The 22,302-nt window shown below is 34.8% G+C and overlaps 1 protein-coding gene across 9 annotated transcripts in view; it reads right to left on the minus strand.

Annotated features, from left to right (window-relative positions):
• Positions 1 to 22,092, minus strand: part of LOC128230302 (septin-1-like) — a 32,366-nt gene extending 10,274 nt beyond the window's left edge. For 3 of the 9 annotated variants that reach the window (XM_052942463.1, XM_052942462.1, XM_052942465.1), the window contains exon 1: positions 2,031 to 2,898. In XM_052942463.1, the coding sequence (XP_052798423.1) occupies positions 2,031 to 2,495 (465 nt within the window). In that variant the 5' untranslated portion in view covers positions 2,496 to 2,898. Of the gene's footprint in view, positions 1 to 1,548; positions 1,851 to 2,030; positions 2,899 to 10,935; positions 11,605 to 14,290; positions 14,418 to 22,086 lie in introns of those variants that run through there. The other 6 variants (XM_052942466.1, XM_052942464.1, XM_052942471.1 and 3 more) reach the window with 5 other exon arrangements.
• Positions 22,093 to 22,302: the final 210 nt, after the last annotated feature.

A 22,302-nucleotide genomic window follows, 5' to 3' on the forward strand; every position in this document is an offset into this window, starting at 1 on the left:
ACATTTACTTTTCATAGCTCACACATACCATCAATATGAAATGGTGCTACAATATGACACTGACAGGCCTTCATGTCAACCTTTAAACTGGCTATCTCAATTCTTAGTCAATTGCAATACATCAATACGTGTGTCCACATGACCTTCACCTTGTCAATTCCAAGGTTACAGCTCAGTCTTTCAAGATCTTAAACAACAAAACACACATCAAAATACATCCTGATAATCTTCTCATCCAAGAAGGTATTTTTTGTCCATTATAATGAGCCTATTTTTCTTAGTTCCAGTTCAGCCTGGAATTGCTGGTGGGCCGGACAGGTGAGGTGGCAGCTAGCATGTGGAGGTAATGTAAACATCAGTGGTGGAGGCCACAAACCAGCCCAGCCATGGACCATGATGTTTACATTGTAATACACTCCCAACAAATAGGAAGGCAGTTACAAAATCTGAATACCTTAATACATGTATACAGATAAAAGCCTTATAAACAAACTTGAAGTTATAATCAACTGAGCAATACCTTATAATGGTAACAAGCTTTTTTCCTTTCACAAATAATTAATTAATGAAAATTGATCACTAAACATTATTAGTTGTTGATTAATTTGTCTGTGGTGGCAAGGTCTGTCATAAATGTCAGACATATTTACGTTAATGCAATGCTTTCAACAATTACTTAGTCAGAACTACATAAGGTACAAATTGGCTACCATTGGAAACAAAAGCTTTTTAAGGTAAAAGCAAAAATTACCATCTCACAGATGTGATTTAGCTGATTTGATTTAAGTTTGTTATTGTTTAATCATTTTATATTTTATTCCAACAATGCATTCAGATTCTTGTGTACATATAGAAACATAATCCATACATCGCACATGAACATTTCATTGAAGCAATTATTTAGAATGAGAACATTTCAATTAACCAAGTACAAAAAGAAACATATTATGGATAGAAGAGAAATTCTGCTCATTTATTGAGCTACAATTTGTCATTGTTCCCCCTTCCTGGCCTGTGGAAATGTTTGACTATGTGTATCGACTTCAACATGCAAACTGCTTTATGGCTCAATCATCAGCCCATGTCATCATTAGATAATGAATCATAATTGATCAACATGTACTTGACAAATAAAATTAACGGTAATATTCTAAGAAAAGGAGACACAAAGTCCTCAAGTGACTCAGTCAGAGAACAATGGTGACTGTGAGGGAGCAAAGTATATCTCAAATAACAAGTTTAAACTGGTGATGAATCTTAAGGAAGTTATGGGGAAAAAGCAAGTGTAATAATATTGAGGCAGTGGAGATAATGATCAGGATGACTAATTGAGTGCACATTACATTGATTTCATGAGAGATAAACCACTTTCTGACAATCTCCAGAAGCTGCTGGCATTTTTTTTTTTTGCCTTATCTCACACTTAGTTTACTAACATACATGTTTAAAACCTTCATCAGCAATCAACTGTTTATCAATAATGAATACATCAGTTTTTTACTTGGCATGCAACAGCAGTAACCTCATTACAATTCAAATAAAACTTACATGATCTTCCGATCCTGTTGGCAACATACTTTAGCCAAATATTTTCTTAAAACCACACAGCTGGCTGGTGTATCCTTTCACAAAACTGGCAAATTCAATAGCGATGTAAAAACAAGATGCTCAAATTGAAACTCAATACAAACTCAAGGTCCAATCCATGAATTAAACTTGCAAATCTTATTGGCAGATTTCACAAATTCAGAGTTGAAACTAATGTCATAGTAACAGTATCATCAAATAGAAACACAGTACATGTAGAATCACGTATGAAACCCAAAGGTGCCTGTGTGCTGCATCAATGAAGGATTTATTTCCTATGAGATGCTTGCTGAGTCACATGATCAGCCTCAGCAGCCAGTCTGTGAGGGATTCACTCAAGAAACAAGGGGTGGTCTCAACAGTAGTTCAAGGAAGAGCTGCATAAAACCATAAACATAATAAATCTTATTAATTCTCAGTATGTTAATGGAAAAAGTAATTACCTTAGGGGAGGAAACTTTCCCCTTTACATTTAAAGATAAACTGCTGGCCAGTCCTGGGCTGGAAACCGGGCTGACTGGTTCCACATCAACACTGCTGACTGAGCTCGTTGAGCTCTCCCGTCTGCTGGGAACAGACGACACTTCCGACCGTGATCCAGTCGAACCATTTCGCACATTGTGTGATGAAGTCACACTGTGAGTTCCATGAGATGATGCTGCATTCTGTGCGGTGTGTGATGATGTCACATGTTCACGAGATTTAGCAGTTGCAGGCACTGTCGAAGTAGAGTCCTTGACTTTTGAAATATCCTTGTTACGTGAACTGGTAAGCTCCTTTGGTGTTGCTTGTCCTCGAGGAAGCCTAGATGGAATGTTCTCCTTGGCGGCTTCCTTTGACTTTTTTGAAAAGCTGGAAACCACTGAGGACACAGTGGAACCTGAACCTACACGGTCACGCCGATACATTGTATGAAGCGTTTACCTTACCCTTCAATTCTTTATTCCGTTTTGGTCAGTGCTTTGTGTTTTCTATGAGGTTTCCTTTCAAATGCAGATGTAAACCTGACACCTCTTCCTCAAATATACCATATAAGATTCATGAATAACTTTAATCACCACCTGATAAAAGAAGTTAACTAATTTTCACATGTTTCCTAATTTGAACCTAAATAGCGTACAAACACCAAGATAAATTTTACGACCATGAATCACATACACAGTTTAACAAGGTTTAAACACTCCATTAATTTTTAATTTAAATTCACTGACTGCATTCAAACTGTTCTTTTAAAAGATTCAAAAGCAGGTATAGGTGTTTAACGAGTATCCTTTTCAAACAAGGCTATTAATGAGCAACAGCGAAGTGACTTTACAGCTTTATCCTCCTTGTGAATGAGAGTGATGGTAATATGTATTTTAAAGGTTATTCATTTACAAAACAAAAACAAACTACAAATGAAAATATGAATAACATAGAATGTACACAGTCACTACTAAGCTTACATTGATATCAGCCATGCAAGTCTAATTTATTTGTAAAAAAAGGTTAGAAGCATTATGAAAATTTATATAAATTACATGTACATATTCCGGTTTGACAATGACTAAGGGCCAAAAGGCCAAATGAAACAAACACAACACATATATTTTCATCTCATAAAACTATATTGCTAGTTTTATCTCATTATGTAAGCACATAAAAAAGATTTGCTGGAGTCAGAGCATCCATAAAATCATTTCAAACCCATAAATTGACTTGAAAGTGTTTCTTAACAAAAGATAATCCTCTTGAACAGATGAAAGAAGAGAATGCCTCATTAACTTTACATAATTCCACCCAACAAATAGGAAATGTACATGTGCAAGAGAACTGAGTTTCATGTGCGCTGCCTGTATGCAAAACAGAGCCTTGTAAAAGGTATGGCTACAGATGTAGATGACAGTGACAATATGCAATGCTTCAATGGGGTTTGTCCTTGTAATAGTAGCATGTACTTGTCTGTGCATTAACTAATAGCATAGTTTAGTTTAACAATCTCAACACTTGTGCAGCTCAATCAAAGTCCAACAAACAGTTAAGTCCATTTTCGCCATAAAATGTAGGAAAGTCCACAGCTAAGATTAACGGAAAGCACAGGATTTCACCACTGCCATACATTTCAAGCACCATTTTCTGGCACAGGATTTCACCACTGCCATACATTTCAAGCACCATTTTCTGGCACAGGATTTCACCACTGCCATACATTTCAAGCACCATTTTCTGGCACAGGATTTCACCACTGCCATACATTTCAAGCACCATTTTCTGGCACAGGATTTCACCACTGCCATACATTTCAAGCACCATTTTCTGGCACAGGATTTCACCACTGCCATACATTTCAAGCACCATTTTCTGGCACAGGATTTCACCACTGCCATACATTTCAAGCACCATTTTCTGGCACAGGATTTCACCACTGCCATACATTTCAAGCACCATTTTCTGAGAGTGATAAAGCAAGGACTGGACAACAATACTACCATTGAGGAAGGTGTTCTGGATTTCCTCACAAAAACCATAAAATAGATCTATTGTTGCTGTTTACACTAGATCAAAGCTACTGGTTCTGCAATCCAAGATTGATGATAAAACAATTTATACAATTAGCTAGCCATTTCAGAAGGTGGAAACCAACATGGAAAAGGGCAATGCTGCAATAGGAGCAGGGAAGGAAAGGGGATCACGGTGATACTGTCAAAGACACTGTAAGCAAGGAAAAGTCACAATATGGTTCGTACACAAAACATTGCTTCCAAATAAGTACTTACTTATGTGATATATTCATTGTCGGCAGTAAGAAAGAAATCTGTTTGAACAAGATCATTAAGATTAACCATTTTCAATTATACTTATTTTAGCCTCCCTCAGGTGAGCATAATTCAAAATTCCTGTGATGGCTAGCAACCCTATACTTACAAACTGATGACCACACCGAAAAAGCTATAAACTGGAGATAAGGTCCGCCCATCCACCAAGTGAAAAGCCGGCAAGATCCCCGGAGTAAACATACAAGTAGCAGGGCTATTACAGGCATACCAAGCAACCAGGCAGTGACCTTTCTTTGCTCAAATGGTCTTAATTTAAAGGTCTTTTTATATTAAATTTCTTGTAATCAAGACCCAGGAGATAAAGTCTTAAAGTTTGCTAGGAAGTTTATACCCTATGGATATTAAAGGGTATTATTACAAACAACTACAATACATATAGTGCAAAAACCTGCACCATGAAATGCCACCCTGAGACATGAAACATTAACACCAAGCCTTGCTTTAATATATGGTTTAATACTAGACACGCCAGTTAGTCATTAAGAAATCGAGCTTGATACAAAGTTAAGGGGTACTGATTTTTTATTCCACACCCACAAATAAGGTTAAGATAATAATAGGAAAGGGTCAAACAGAACACATGCATACAGTTTTAGTTGAAACCTCTATAGAAGACAGATCAGATAGGAAGACCCTGAGAGACCTCGATCAACGATATGATTCACATGTCAGTGCCTGCCTTTACGCACTAATAACCTAAATTGAATGAAACCACAATTAATAACTAATATGTCAAACAAGACTGCAAAACACCATGATAGAGGTAACTGATATGGATATGTATTTTATTCCTGTTAAATTTCTGTCTAAAATTATCATAACACAAAATATGGACCTAGGACAGAAATTCACTAGTACACACTGCCCTTTCTGATACAGATCGAGCATATGTCAACATTTGTTGAATGGTTCGAGCTGTTAGTATCTTAGTTTTAACACTCCTAATGATTTGCCACACTTTTTTCGTCATACCAAAAAGAGCGAATTTTACAAAAACATAGCAATCCCTTTAAAGGTATGGAATAAAAGAAATTCATGAAAGTCAGTTGATCTTTGGGGTTGAATAACTTCTCATTGTTTGCATGAAGATACATCTCTGCGACTCAGTCTCAAACCAACTCATAAAATATTGACTTTACACAAGCAACTTGAAGTGTTTAGACCTCACAGATCAACACACTAACATAATATTCCCTAAATGTATGATTCATGAACTTGAAAAACACAAATTTTCTCCTCTGTCTGAACCACTGGACAATCAATATTTTTGCCAAAATTTTTTTTTCACATAATTTTGTAACAAGATCATATTTTCTAAGGCAATTATTATGTTAAAGTGTGAGTGGGAAAATCCCCTTTCTAAGGCAATATCTTTTTGTGTGCATGGAAGATCCCCTGTCATTGTGCAGGTGGGAGATCCTCTTTCTAAGGCGTTATAATAATGTGTGAGTGTGAGATCCCCTTTCTAAGACATCATGTTAATGACCGACTGGTAGATCCTCTTTCTAAGACATCATGTTGATGAGCAAGTGGGAGATCCCATTTCTAAGGCAATATGTTAATGTGCGAGTGGAAAATCCACTTTCTAAGGCGTTATATAAATGAGCCAGTAAGAGATCCCCCTTCTAAAGCGTAATGTTAATGAGCGAGTGGGAGATCCCATTTCTAAGGCACTTTGTAATGAGCGGGTGGGAGATCCCCCTTCTAAGGCACTATGTTAATGAGCGAGTGGGAGATCCGATTTCCAACATGTAAATGTGCGTGTGGGAGAAACCCTTTCTTAGACACTATGTTAATGAGTGAGGGGTAGATCCCCTTTCTAAGACATCATGTTAATGAGCGAGTGGGTGATAACCTTTGAAAGACATCATGTTGATGAGGGAGTGGTAGATCCCCTTTCTAAGACATGTTAGTGAGCGATTGGTAGAACCCTTTCTAAGACATCATGTTAATGAGCGAGTAGGGGATCCCCTTTCAAAGGCATTATGTAAATGTGCGAGTGGGAGATCCCCTTTTTAAGACATCATGTTAATGAGCGAGTGGGAGATAACCTTTCAAAGACATCGTGTTAATGAGGGAATTGGAGATCCCTTTTTTAAAGCATTATGTTAATGTCCAAGAAGGAGATCCCCTTTTTTAAGACATCATGTTAATGTCCAAGAGGGAGATCCCCTTTTTTAAGACATCATGTTAATGTGCGAGTGGGAAATCCCCTTTCTAAGGCATTATGTAAATGTTCCAGTGGAAAATGCATTCGATCTTTGTTTATGAGGTAACAGATGCTTGCAACCTAAATAATAACACACAGAGAATACAAAACAACATGTCCACATGTTACCGAAATGTAATACAATCTACTATCCAAGTTACTTAGAAAGATATAAAGAAAACAGATGAACTAGTTTCAGAATCACATATTTCACCATTTACAAATTAAGCTAATTAAAATTTATTATTCCTTTCAATCACATACATTTAAAATTAATAAACTTAAACACCTTTACACATTCTTAAACAAACTCAATGAAATTATATGATCAATTTTCCACAAACTTGTCTTCACATTTATATTCAAGATGTAACATAAATGTCCGTAGTTATTAAATTCAACACTATTCTTTATTACTCAAGATGAATGACAAACTTAAATCCCAACATCGGTGAAAAGCACGCATAAATTAGGCAAACAAATTGTTCAACAGAAGTAGAGTGTCAAGGATCGCAGAGGGACGTTTACTTTACGATAAACAATAATTCATGGACAGGACCCGCTAACTGTACAGAGTAAAATTCACAATACCAGTAGTCACCAACTCAAGAGTGAACAGCTAGGTGCTGTGTCAATATTTAAATTTCTAAATCCATTCAGCAAGTTCTACAAAAATTTGATATAAATTCATATATGGCCTTAATTTTGTCTGATTTAACTTATTGAATAGTTGAATGTATAGCAATAATCTTGTAAAAATGTTTGAGTGAATTTGACCATTGTGATATTAAGGTAAATCTTAAATATATGTTCCGTTGTATGAACAGTGCCAGCCGAGTCAGCAACATTAGGAGGTTAGTGAGGATTTTGATGATCGTCAAATGCAGAACTTCTAAGGAAAAGATTCTAGGTCAGCACAGTCAGAATAAGCTAGTGCAAATCATCATGTATCATGATAGTCATCTGAATCTACAATACAAATGGAAGTATACCATTGACAAAATAAGTCGTTATAGTTGAAGGCCTTTTCTAGGCGGTATGTTCTAACAAAAAAGAGAGAGCATAATACAATACAGATGCAAGTTCATTTCAAAATTGAATGCAAGGTTGCATGTTAGAGCACTGTTACTCATATCAAATTATGTAAATACAGGTATCGCTTTCCTTTCTGCAAAAGGTTTGCACTTAAAAGCAAGAAGTGATTGTCATTTGAAGCTGCAAAGGATGTTCAGAAGACCTTCCTGTCAGTATCATTTTTCTTATTATTTATTATTTTACCTTTAACTGCCAGACTTTGTAACTTTCAGTATAATTACATTGTACTGCATATTATAAAAACATTTACCGCAACATAAAATTCTATATTTCATTACATTATTGGGATGGGTCATTAGTATAAATGTCAAGGTATCATGAATGAAAAAGCTCACAAATTCCTTAGTCTGTGCATGGCATTCTCAATCACAGTCATTGCTTTGATACTGTAACTAATTGGACACATACAAACCCGTATCTTTTTTGTTATATCCATCCAACTGTACCAGTACCAGTTCCCAAATTTATTTCAATTTCACTGCAGGGTTCATACAGCCAGACAGGCATAAAAAAACAAGGTGCATAAAATATAGTGAAAAAACTTTTTGTGATTTTAAAATGTTTGATGACTAAATATCCTTCATATGATCTAAAACTACATGCATTATTAAGCCAAAATTGTGTGTGGGTTCCCCCTTGTCTCTGGTTACTGATGACCGAAATCAGTGATATGCTTAAAGAAACTTCATCCAATGCTAGGATACCAGTATTATAGATTGTATTTCAATTCTACACTTATCTTGCAAGGAAACACCTTGTTTTTGAATGAATTAGTATATTTTACAGTTCAATCTTTTGGACAAGCGCAGCACAGTGAGGTGACAGGCCGCAAGCCAGAAAAGCCCACTCCATTTTCCTAAGAACGTTGAAATGAACTCTTACTTATTTGGTGTTCACACTTATTTGACCCCCTGACTCCACCCCTTTTAACAATTTTTGGTATTGGAATGTGTAGTCACCTGAACATTTGGCACCAAAGTCCCTTGGCAAAGCAGTTCTGTTCTTTAATTCAGTTATTAATGTGCTAAAGGGTTAATAAGGTTTTGGCAGATAGTCGCATAATTTTGTTAACAGGTGGTTTGTTATTGCTGCATTTGAAATGGATTTATTGTAACAAATAAGAAGGTAAAACAACATAATAATATAAGGTTTGGGTAAATTTTTAATCCGATAAAATAGTAAATGTTGAATAATTTTTTTTTTAACAAAATAATAAATTTTCATTTACCATGATGACATCCTTAATATCTATAAATTGTTTTTAATTGCTATTCTGATCTTCAATTTAGTTTTGTTTGATTGCTTCTACAGTGTTGATACAGATAAAAAGGCATAATTTATATAGAAGAAGAAATCCTGGATAGATAGAAGTACAGAAGAGGCATTTTAAGTTTTTATCGCCTACCCTGTTCACACACATATATTAAAATATGGGTATAAATTATGACATATCAAGCTAAAATCCCCTTCAGACAACTGTACCCTTAGCGGTCAATAATTAAAGTTACCTAGCACATGTACAGAGGGCACAGTGATCTGTGAAAATTCACATATTTTTGCATTCTTCAAAAATATATGACTGTCTCCTACGGTGTCCATCAGATATGATCTACGTGAAATTGAGTTAGAGAATATTGTCAGATCCTTGACTGTCATTGGCCTTCAAATAAGCATGAACACCAATAAGTTGTACAATTTATTCATATAGAAATTACATCTCTAAAATTATTTGGTGTTCGTACATATTTCTGGGCCAATGACAATTGGGAAATTACCCCATTTATTGTGTTTTTTTTGTTGATATCATTCTCATGCAAACAGAGATCGGAATAGCATAAATGAAAAGAGCATAACATCATTATGAATGATAAAATTAACAATATCATCCCAGTAACTGTACTTTGCAAATGTTAATGGTTATTAAAATAATCCAAATAAGTACAATTTGTTGATTTTTAAAGAAAATACCCTATAAGTTTATCTTTCCGTCCTATTCCCTTTTTGTACATTCAACAATTGATTTTATTTAATATTATGAAATATTCACAAAGCCGTTACAATTCACTATTGCATGACACTCATTTACTGATTTAATTAAGTAAACACGCCTGGGCAATATAACTTTCTCGCCAAAATACTATGTGAGTACATAGAGGGTGGAGCTAGTGAGTCAAATTAGTGTGTGCCTTCGGCCCTGCTGCGCTTGCTCCATTTTCTGTAGATCTCCAAAATGATCCCTTACATATACCTACATACAAAATATGAGAGTCAGTCAATAACCAATTATCTTTTTCAAGAAAAATATTTAGCGACTATCGCCTTACTTTGGTATTTCTTAAAAAGACAAGATTCCAATATTTCAGCTTAGAGGTTTTCTTTGAAACAATCCATGATAATTAGAGGACAATTTGTCGCATTTAAACCATTAAGTACAGTAAATAGGTCAAGAAAATTGATCATATTGGGAACATCAGGCTATGGATGTGCTATTCAAATATTTTATTATTGTGACAAATGTCAGATTATTGTTGTCAACAAAAGCCAATTTACAGTAAAAAGTGATAGTTCTTTTCTTTCTTTACAATTTCTAAACACTGCTGCTTTCAATGGGTTGTTTAATGTCTTTGTAACAAAACAGGACTCATTAAAGTTGCTGGTCTTAATTACATCTGTTTTTATTGTAATGAAGGGATACTATCAAAAACAGCTGTACTGGGGCAGGATTGCTTCCCCTGATCATTTAAGATAAATAGCAACACTCCAGTATTTAAAACCTGCAATTATCCTTTATAAACAAATTAATGACAAAGTAACAACATTAATTATCTTTGATTACAGGATATTTCACATATTTGCAACACTGCAGAGAAGGTCAGTGTCAACTGCAGCAAATTTAGCTATTTGTAAAACTTCACAACCCAAACAGGAAGGTCAGTTAAGCTTCTCTCCACATTATAGGAAACCAGTCCTTGAACTATCATCAAAACCCTGGGAATTTATTTCCTTACAATCAACCAACAAGTTTCATATATTTTTTTTTATAATAAAACGACAAAGTAAAAAAATCATGTACAACCCACAAGGACAGATCTTGTAATGAAGCAAAAGGTTTTAAAATCCTCTGACTTTAATTTAAACTTTATCAAAGAGTTTGCAAGCTGTTTTCCACCACAGAGTTGAGGGCCATATATAAAATTGTAAGCACAACGCATGACAGGTAGACCCTACCTTCAGGTACCGAGACAGCAGAATCTCCCCACAACTTTTACGTAATTTGATATCGCGAAAGGCCTCCCCAGGAGATGAAGGTTCGGAGGAAGTGAGGCTGGATGCAGACACAGTGCTTGCCTCACTGCAGGTGGACAGATCACTCGATGTCTTATGTAATGCAAACTTTTCTTCCATTGTCACTAAGTACCGTATTTAAAATCACAGATACATTAGAGCCATCCTTGAATTGAGTTAATTTGCTGATAAAAAGCACTAACAGGTAACATGCATTCAATTTAAAAATTAGTATAAAACAGATAATCCTCGAAAGTGAATCTATAAGCTTTCATCACAATCAAGCTTAAATAAATTGGTATCAATTCATAAGTTGAGAGTACATCTCCTCTTTACAAGTTTTATATACTTAGAATTAACAGTTTTCCCTAATAACTCCTGTTGAATTAAAACTCTGCAAATTCTCTGATGACTTTGGCATTTACATTTAAAACTTGCTTTCAAGCGAACTGCACTGTTAAATCCCCTGCATCCCCCATTAACTTCATTATCAACATTCAATTGTTCTCACAATTACTAGCCATCCCATCCTGATGTTACATGCACTTCACTTGGCCACTTTTCACAACTCTCATTTGTATCTAACTCCTACTTCTATGATTGAAATGTCATATACAATGATTTCCTTTATCAATTTATTGCCGTTAAACACTTCACACAGCACACTAACTTTTTTAAGTGATACGAAGCTTTGAAGAAATTTCTCAAGTAGAAAAGCTTTCACTGGCTCTTAACTTTTACATGTAAGGTTGTCTACTTTAAGATGAAAACATTGTCTATTGAAGCAGCTTTAGTTTGGTATATATCTTTAAACCAAATAATTATTCAATTACAGATTATCACTTTGCTGACCGATCAAGATATCCATCAAGATTCAATTTAGGATGACTTTGAAACTAGTTTTGGTGACAGTCAGACTTGTGTTCTATCCACACAGATTGGAGACAAAAAGATCCTGTAGAGAAGAAAATTAATGCAAACACTGCATGCTGATTTGCGGAAACAGTGCACCGAAAATGAAAACACACAAGGCAATGAGTAAAGACATTCCCGATGACTAGGCCAGCAATTTCAGAAAAGAACATGTGAACAGCAAACAAGTTTCGGAATGTTTGCTTAAAATTAATTGAGAAAAATTATCAAGAACAGGATTAAGTTCTGTTTAAAGAAGATCATCTTATAGACTTGATATTAAATTTCACCAAATTTATAGCTATCACTTTAGTCACTGCCTTTATTCTAAAGAAATGCCAATTAATTAAATATACCAGAGCATTCTAAAAACTTCAGGCTTTCAGGAATTGCTGGAGGTTAACCTTTATTAGTATCAAACATACATTTCTTTAAAACATTTTTAATTACGACAAAACTCATTCACATTTTTCTTACATTATTGTATTTCGACAGAGATAAATTTAACTACTTAGCTTAATACCTAGATAATCTGGAATTCAGTTAATATTAATTGTGTGAGCTAATCTCGCAACTTTGCTAAATACTTCAAACAAGTGCAGCTTAAATTGAACTTTTTACTGTATTTGTTTACAAATGGAAAATGCTGATGGTCTTGAAACCACAAGTTTGCCATAAATCATACAAGCAAACCAGTTGAATACTTTTACCAAACACATAGAGGTGTCTGATTAATATTTATGATATCTATAATTAATTCGCACATTATTGTCACACACCTATATGGACAAGGGCAAGAAGGACAATTATTCACCAAGCAGGGTTAGATTGAGCATGTTGTGCACACTTTAATAGATTTAAGCTCAATACATTCTCATTTCTTACTAAAAAACAATTTGTACTAAAGATTTATAATTGAATGTAGGAACATTATAACATCAAGACTGGCAAATGCTCAAGTCATAATTTAGAAATCTCGAATCACAATCTCATTCAATCTAAACTCTCAACTGTATGCTGAATTTGCTGAAACCAACTCAACAAAAACTTTGACCAACTATTTTCTGCAAAAAAAATCGTGAGCCATTACAGTATGTTACTTGTTTGGGTTTACAATTACAATCCATTTCCATTGCTGCTTTATTAATTTATTCTGAGGCATGTACATGTCCAGCCCCACCATATTTAAGATACTAAGTGATAATTAAACAGCATCCTTTTTGTAAAATATTATTTATAGTGGAATAGTAAAGAAAATGCAACAATAGAAGGGAAAATACTCTAACACTGAAACTATTCTTGTTTATTAAGTTGTCTCCCATTGAGATATGATTTACAACTTAAACCTTACCTTGTCTTGGGTACTACAATATGATTTAAATTCAAACTAGTATTTCATGGCGTTTATGTAAACAAACGAACACTCTAACAATGCGTCCATAAAGTTAACAAAACAATTACAAAATGCTCTTTAACCCCATGGTAGACGAGTTTAAACGATATTTCCAAAAACATTAAAAAGTACTAAATGAATCAATACCACATGTACAAAGACGTAAAATTTGGTAGAGTTGGATTAACCAGGTTACTTGTTGGAACCATTAATGCTCTAACCTGCCCTTTCATTCATTTCCATACCAAGTCTAAACCAGCTTCAATATCACCACTTACCATGGGGGTTTCAATGCCAGGCAGGTAGGGTACAAAACTAGAGTATGTTCTCCATTAATACCGAACGTTTGTTTCAACAACAAGCCAGGCTCATTGTCATGATCCACAGGATTTTTGGTTGGTGAATTATTCGTGGAGATACAGACCTCTTTTTTGACATCCTTGCAGTACACTTCCCTACACAACACTAACAATGAATTCTTACCATGGAAGTTTTAATAGGCGAGCTGTCCATAGTAATTGACCAGGGATGAATCTTTTCTTGTCCATTCAATCATCCAAACATGGCTACAATCCTAGAAATTATTTACCACGGGAGTTTTAACAGGCTAGCTGTCTGCAGGGACAGACGGGGGACCTTCTCTTGTCCATTCAATCACCCAAACATGGCTACAATGCTAGTAGCTACTTACACAAAAGTTAAAACAGGCAAGCTGTCCACAGGGACAGACGGGGGATGAACCTTCTACTCTCCATACAAACACCCAAACACGGCTTCATTGCTACCTACAACAGGAGATTTTACGAGCAAGCGGTCCACAGGGACGGATGGGGAATAACCTTCTACTCTCCATACAAACACCCAAACATGGTTATAATTCTACTTACAACAGGAGTTTTAATGGGCGAGCTGTCTACAGAGACGTGTGGGGGACGAACCATCTCCTGTCCATTAAATCACCAAAACATAGCTACAATGCTAGTACCTACTTACCACAGGAGTTTTCACGGGCGAGCTGTCCACAGGGACGGATGGGGGACGAACCTTCTCCTGTCCATTCTCTATCACTCCCTTGCCCACCATTATCATCCAAACACAGCACTTAAGTCCTCAAGCAAAATAAGGTCACTTTTTGAAAAATTCAGGGTACACAACAATAAAAAAAATCACTTTTGCCAGAGCAGTTACTTCACAGATACACTTTCAAAAAATTAGCTTAGCAAGAATATAAACTAATTCACAAATAGTACTGTAAAAGCTGTACTAAATCACAAGTCCAACAGTTTTGTATGACAAATGCTTGGTTATATCAAATTGCTCATTCACAAGCGGACAGCAATTTATACTGAACCTATGCTATTTCCATCGTTTATATCCCATTTTATGTGTACAATGTGAAATCACCATGTAACACCATATACGCACAGTCGATTTCATTCACAAATATCCATAACCTCAAATATTAGTTATAATGACAAAAACACCCATAAATCCAGCATAACCCATCTGGAATATGAACATAGCTGTTTTAGTGCTTAACCAGTGAACTTAATGATCATTTAGTACAAATAATAAGGGTTGAACCCTTTGGCTTATTTGTAAAGTCTCTCTTGTTATTTTTTGGTCACTTTCTTACATGCCTCTCTTGAATATACCTAAATCTAAATGTTATAAAACATGAACTGATCAAATGTTAATAGTATTATAGACTCAATATTGATATTATGTTCACAATGCCCGAGGAAAAAGCCTAAGGGTAAGAACAAACTGATCTTTATTGAGGGCAATTAGAGTTAACAGCACAATGTATTTAAGTATCTATTGACCTTTCAAAGGATCAAATGGGTATTATATTTCTTTTGAAAGACATCAAACTGACATCTACATTTTATAAGTAAATAATACTGATATTTAAATACATTTCGATTAAGATAAATAACCTTAAAGATATGTGTTTGCAATGCAAGACAACAGAACAAAAAACCTTGCAGTGTGTAATTGTGTTGTATTGACAGTTTTCCATCCTCATTGTTCCTGCAGGGCACTTACTACAAGTGTCATCCCTCTTATCTCTGAGAAGATCTTGACAACATGTGGCTGGCAATTGCTTCCTTATTTGTTAAACTGAACATCAACACTTTTACAAAGGGTTCACAGAGTATTACCCATGAACACCAATAAAACCTCTAATAAGAATTACAGAACCCGTTTCATATATGAGCCGCATCACGCAAATTTGGGCCTTCAGACATAAATTTGCTTTCATTATTTTATTGGGTATTTGAATTAAATGACATTTCAGGAAACAATACTGAAAATTTCATGATGGTATCACTTATATTGCATTAGATATATGTGTTTACATGTGAAACCATGTATTGGAATGCTAAATTTGACCTCACACACATGACGTTATTACGAGTACATTATTGAAATTACTTGTACAATTAACATATCAATATTGCAGCTAGTTTATAATTTATTTATTTTTCCAAACACAGAATCTTGCTGAAACATTAATCCAGAAAAACAAGATGATTCATTTTTGTATTTTTATTCCATTGTTGTTTTTTTAAATACAGACAATGAATGCAGTCAAATTAAGTTGGGACGAAATCCGTGGTTTCTATGGAAACACGAGTAAAATAATGGTCATTAATCGTCAAGAAAATAATTCGCCAATGACAATCCTTTCAAAAAAAGAAGTTTGAATGAAATTAATATACATTGAAAAATTCACTATTTTTGGCATTTTTCAATACAATCAGATATATCTTGTAGTTTATTATTTTTTTTATTTCATTTGAACAAAGTGTTACACAAGACTTATTAATTTTAACATGGCAAGCACATTTCTGGTTAATGATTATTTCAAAATCGCACGATGCGGCTCAAATTATAATCATTCATCAATTAATATATTATCTAAAATTTTCCATCTATGTTTTTTATCACTGTGATTTAAAGAAACAGAATGTTTCCATATACATGTGTATGGACTATACACTCATGACTGTGTCACTGCTCAGCTTTCAACAATTCATGACAAATATTAAATATCCCAATGAGTAAATCAACAATTATGAGCCAAAACCATTTGTATTTGTTTCTTTTTGAGACCTCTATCAAGGCCTTTTATTTCCGTGTACATATGTGTTACCAGGGGTCGGAGGCATCCCCTGATGACACTTACAAGTAACATGTCAACGTTTAGAAAATGATGGCACCATGCATATACAAGTATTGATGTCATCATGTGCATAATATTTCAAGAACAATTTATAAACAAGTTTTGTTCCATTATTTCCACTCTACTGCGGTTTGAATTTCTAAAGAACTGTCTACACAAACTGTAAACCATGTGAAATAGGCATTACTCTGGAGATTAAAATCTATCTAAATACCTGACAAGAACATTTAATATACTGCGAGAATGCAGTGTGAGGGAGGTAACCATGTACAAGAAATAAGATACATCTAAACAGGAGTTTTTGCTCCTGATAAAATCATCAAAATTAGGCAGTAGATAAACAACAGGAAATATACATAAATGCTTAGAGTAAGACGCAATAATGATAAGTAGGGTTGCATACAGGTACCCGGTATCAGTACAGTACCTAATAGTCACTTCAGTAGTACTGGTATATACCGTTTTGATATCGATACTTTTCACACTAAAAATAGAAATTCCAATAAGATCCCATCCTGGATAAACACTAAATAACGATGAAAGTGTAAAAAATTACTTACTTTATGCTAATAAAAATTACGGGTGACATTTTACGTTAACACGAATTACCAGTCGTTTCGCACTATTAGAAATATTTTTCCAAGTGTTGTTATTCCAGTCAATAAAGATGAAACCATTGTAAACAAATTATAAACTAAAACATAATGTGTTTCTTTCACTATGTTTATATTTTAACTAACAAATAAATACGAAACTAATTTGCAAACATTAAGTGAGCCTTGTTTTTAGATACGAATTTTGTCAAAAATATTTTTTATCTGTTTCTTTGGATGATAAACAGCGTTTCAATTGAAACATGATAATAAAACAACAATAATAATTTTCTATTATTTGTTCGGTTTTCTTATTCAATTCTGTATAAATAATGAAGATTGATCAAATGATATGAAAGTAAATCCCAAATGATATATAAAGTAAATAGTAACAAGGGCAATCAGAGCACCTCTGCAACTGCCTACAAAGCTCACAATATTTTGCTCAATATTCAATCTACCTACAACACTACCGGTACTTAAAATACTTCTCTACCTATTAGTTGTGTATAGCAGGGATGATAACAGAGCCAAGTTGCCAATCCTGAAAATGTCTGCGTGGGGTTCAGGGGGCCGCTTAAGGCCCCCGATGGGTCCAGGGCAAAGCCCTGGTGGGGGGACAAGGGGGGCGAAGCCCCCCGAAGCTGTCCGTATTTCAGGGATTCTAATACCCTTTTTTGCCTTAGAATAGTGTTCAAGGAGTACACCTTTCGGTTTGGTAGATATAATTATGTTCAACACGAGACATCCACAATCAGAACAATTATCAGGAATCTTAGCAGTGAAGTTTAACACCTTTGTCTTTAAACAAAGTTAAATTTACTTTTTTCTACCTGAAGTCACAGGCATTAGACATGTACCTGACATTTTGATTCAGTTGTCCACTTCCCATAAAACTCAACTGGCTATGATCAAATGGCTGTGTATGAACAGTCTACACTGTGGGATGTTTGATTTATAATAATGAACAACATATCAATTATCATGCTTGCAAATGTTTATTGTAAGTGTTAATTATTCAATTTTTATGTATCATATAAAGAATATTTATTCCATTTCTGCACATTTGATGAAAATATAATGTTATTAATTATTATATATATTATTCCAAGTAATATCCAAACTGGACTTAAATGCTTTGACAGCGTAGCCGTTGTGGACATGGTGGACTTTGACGTATTATGGTCTCTAAGCCAGATTCTTTCCCCTCATGGTGTTAAACGAGTCCAGTAGCACACAAACTAGATTGTCCCACGGCAGTTCAAGTCTCTCAAACTGGCTTTCAATTTCTATGAAAATTGATTCAGAATCAGCCCTTGTGATTTTTAAGGAGGCCAAATGTCTCAACACTATTTCTTTCTCTATAGCAGAAAAATAGCTGAAACAGTTTTCTCAGTGTGTTTGTTGACTTGTCTTAGTTGAAACAAAACCGAGATCCATTAACTCCTCCACATGTTCATCATTGAAATGGCTAGCCACTCCGTAAGTCATCTTGTATGATGCTGTACACCTTTGAAGTTTTAATTCGCTGAGAGCTTTTGTACCTTTGGCAAGTGTCTTAAGTAAGACACACTACTGTGGTGCCAGGGAGCATGTTCTGTCATAAATCCAAGTATCATGGCCTCTGGATTGAATTGTCAGTCAATGACAGGAACAACTGGATGCATTGGCTGAGGTATCTGTTCATCCCTGACTTTTGTAACCATCAACATACCTGGAAATACAAATTACAACTATATAATTTAAATCTCACTCAAACTGGGTCCTCAAGAGGTTTTGTTGAACTGTCTCAAATAGAAAATAAAATGACTGCCTCTACGTAATATGTATTACTACTACAAAATATTTATTCTTTTTTTCTTTTTTCTTTTAATTTGAACCAAACCAATTTTCATTTGAACCTCCCATTGTGGTCAACAGCCACTTCTTATTGAGAACAATGCTTCAGACATTATGAGAATAATAAAGAAACGGTTTACAGCGTAAAATAATAATTTGTAAAATAAAAATCGATTATTATGACACAATCCGAATCGGGATGTCCGAAATAATGCTACATGCGCAAATTTCATTATTAGTTTGATCACTTTCTATAAACTTAAAAAGAAACGTTTCGGGAATTTCTCTTAAAAATAAATGGCAAATATACCCTTTAAATCGACGAATCTATGTTTCGAAGTTGGTGGTGGTCGTTTTTTTTTCCAATTTTCCAATACCCGTTTATTCGTCTGTCATATCCGGATACGACCATCCGGATATTGTCTTCTAGTCCCATCGGTTATTTCCGTTATCACCGGATGCTATCTTAACCAATCATATAGCTCGATTGCCAAGACGTAAATAGGTTCGTTAATTTCCGGCTTTACACTTCCGAAAAACTCACCTTTCGTACCCATGTTGTTCAAACTGAGCTCGATTCGGTCCCTGTACCCCCCCCCCCCTAGAAAAAAACTCAACGGATTTACATTAATCTCAAAATCGATCCGTGAGGCCTTAAATCCGGAATTCCGGATTAATCCGGAATTTTATCATCCCTGGTATAGTGGAAACTCAATTTTAATGCATGTATGATATTGAAAATGTTTTTTGTGTAGCAGGAATACTTAATTGTAAAGTTTTTTTAGCTCATTATTCAACTAGTTAGTGATATAAAGCTTGATTTTATAATATATGTACACAGATTCTCCTTTATCTGGAGCTCTTATATAGAATAACTTAAACTTTGTTAATTCGTAACTTTTTTGTTGACCGTAAATGCAAATATTTTGGTTATGTTGTCTTATATACTAATTTGAAGTGTTTTACAAGTCAGCCTATAATAGTCTACCTACCTAGTCTACCATGGTACTTGTTTGTAGATCTCAATTGTTAAATAGTTGTGTTTTATTAATATTTACGAGTGCATATATGAATCTTATCAGGGTTCGAATTTAACTTTGAGGAGCACTCGCAAAATTTTGCGAGTGCTTTTTGAGGCAACTCGCAAAATGAAAAATCAACTTGCAATTTGATTATTTGCTTTATTCCCTTGTAATATTGTCTAATTTAAGTAGAAATTTACACCGAAGACAAATTATGAATATTAAAACGTATCAATCTTGAGTAACTCAACTACTAGAACTTGTTTATGGCTTTTTCTTTTTGGGGAGTACGGAAAGACTCATCAGATGCTAGACGCTTTTTGATTACAAAGCTGTCCAATAATTTGACATTGTTCACTTTGTATATTTACCCTCACCATCGGGTAATATCCATTCGACAAGCACGGTACAGATTTCATTAAATCTATAAGTATTAAAAGCAATAACATTATAAATTTTAATAAATGAAAGAAACAGTAAAATTAAATTAGCGAGGATGTTCTGGACCATGAAATATATCGATCGACGAAGTCTATTCACTTTGGCAGTTCGGCGGAAATATATCAAAGGTTGATGGGGTTTACATACAGTATAGTGCGCGATGATTACGTCATTTGTATTCACTTTGTATTATGCACGCCTCGGAAAGATTCGAGATAAAACTCGGCCTTTTCCGTATATGTTCTATTTTTGAAAACTTACTAGAGCGTGACTCCGTACTATCTTTTTTATACTGGTAGTGTAAACATGCCACTTATATGGTGTTTACACTCGACTACGCAGCGGAATTAAGTTCATATTTATTCTACTGTCTTTTTAACATTTTGTGGTCTAGAAAAAGCCACTCGCAGAATTTTGCGAGCTTGAATAAAAGTCACTCGCAATTTGCAAATGTCGCTCGCATTTTGCGAGTATGCGAGTCTAAATTCGAACCCTGCTTATGGTATACCCATGTCAGCAGTATTCAAAGTGTCAGTCTATCTAGTCTACAATAGGATTTGTTTCCTTGTTAGTTGATCACATTGTTTACTGTTTAAATAAAAAATGTTTCAGGCATATGTGTTCCTGTTATAAACCTTAACATGATTCATATCACTTTAATTTAGTTTGATTGCAAAGGTATATAAAAGCTCAAAATCCAAATTCTGAAAACACTGGTGAAGTGTTAGTAGATTATCAACACCACTTTCACTATTAGTGTATGTCAGTACTTACAGTGAATGTAAGTCAATAAGTTGATCAATACTCTAACCTTGCAGTTCATAGGTAGAAACCATTAAGTTATTTGCTTAGTATCAGTATAGTTAAAATACCGTATCGTTTCATTGGTATCGGTATAAATCTTGAACAGTACGCAACCCTAATGAAAAGTTATTGCTAACACCATAACATTGCACAATTACTGGCGAATATTTGATTTTCAGAGAATTTATTTCAGAATTTTACGTGGCTTATTGAAAATAAAGTTGGATCATAAGTAATAAGGGTTTCAGCCACGTTTTAAACAGGGCAGGGCGGTGCTGCACAGAAATGGCACACATGTTGAATTGATGCTGCCATAGCAGGATAATGCATTTTTAGTCTAGTAAACTTGGGTGAAATTAGCAGGTAGCTGGTTTGTCCAGTAGCATGTTTTTTTGTATCTGGGGTTTGAAATGGCATTTTTTTTGGTACTTTTCCTTTAACATTGGTACTAACTTTACAAAGATTATAAAATAATATAATAATAATATTTGAGGGGGTTGGGGGCGTGGTCATAGGGGTGTGTGATAACAATGCACTCTGCCCCTGTGGCTGCACACAGCCTGGACACTAAAAGAATATCATAACTATCTAAACTATATCAAAGCACTGAAGAGCCATATTGTAGTGTCAAGGCTGTGTGACGGACACCTTTGGTTCGAAATCAGAAATAACTTGAGCGCCTTGAAATCTTGAAACCAGATCAATTGAATCAGGGGCAATAAGCTATTCTGGCCCCTGATTCATATTCCCAAGTTTCACTGCCATGATTAATCTGAACTGTTGAACTTCTGCACACAAATTCTGTCAGCATCACATCGTATAGTTGTCTGATGTCAGTGATGATTGTTTTAGGTTTAAACCGGAAGTGTAATAATTAGATGAAATTTTGAACAAACTTACTTGTCTGCCGTCTGCACATCACATGAAACGAGAAAAAATATAATAAGCTTATTGAAATATGAATTACATAAATATGAAGTGGAAGATGCAATACTGTATAATGGAAACAAAGGAATATCACAGTAACAATACAACTAATATCGTACCGGCCGCCATTTTCTTTGTTGATCCGCGAAATGACGTCACAGCCACAACCGCATAGTTTAAAGGTTAGAT

This window comes from Mya arenaria, chromosome 4 (assembly GCF_026914265.1).
Source record: "Mya arenaria isolate MELC-2E11 chromosome 4, ASM2691426v1".
NCBI classification, from domain to species: domain Eukaryota; kingdom Metazoa; phylum Mollusca; class Bivalvia; order Myida; family Myidae; genus Mya; species Mya arenaria.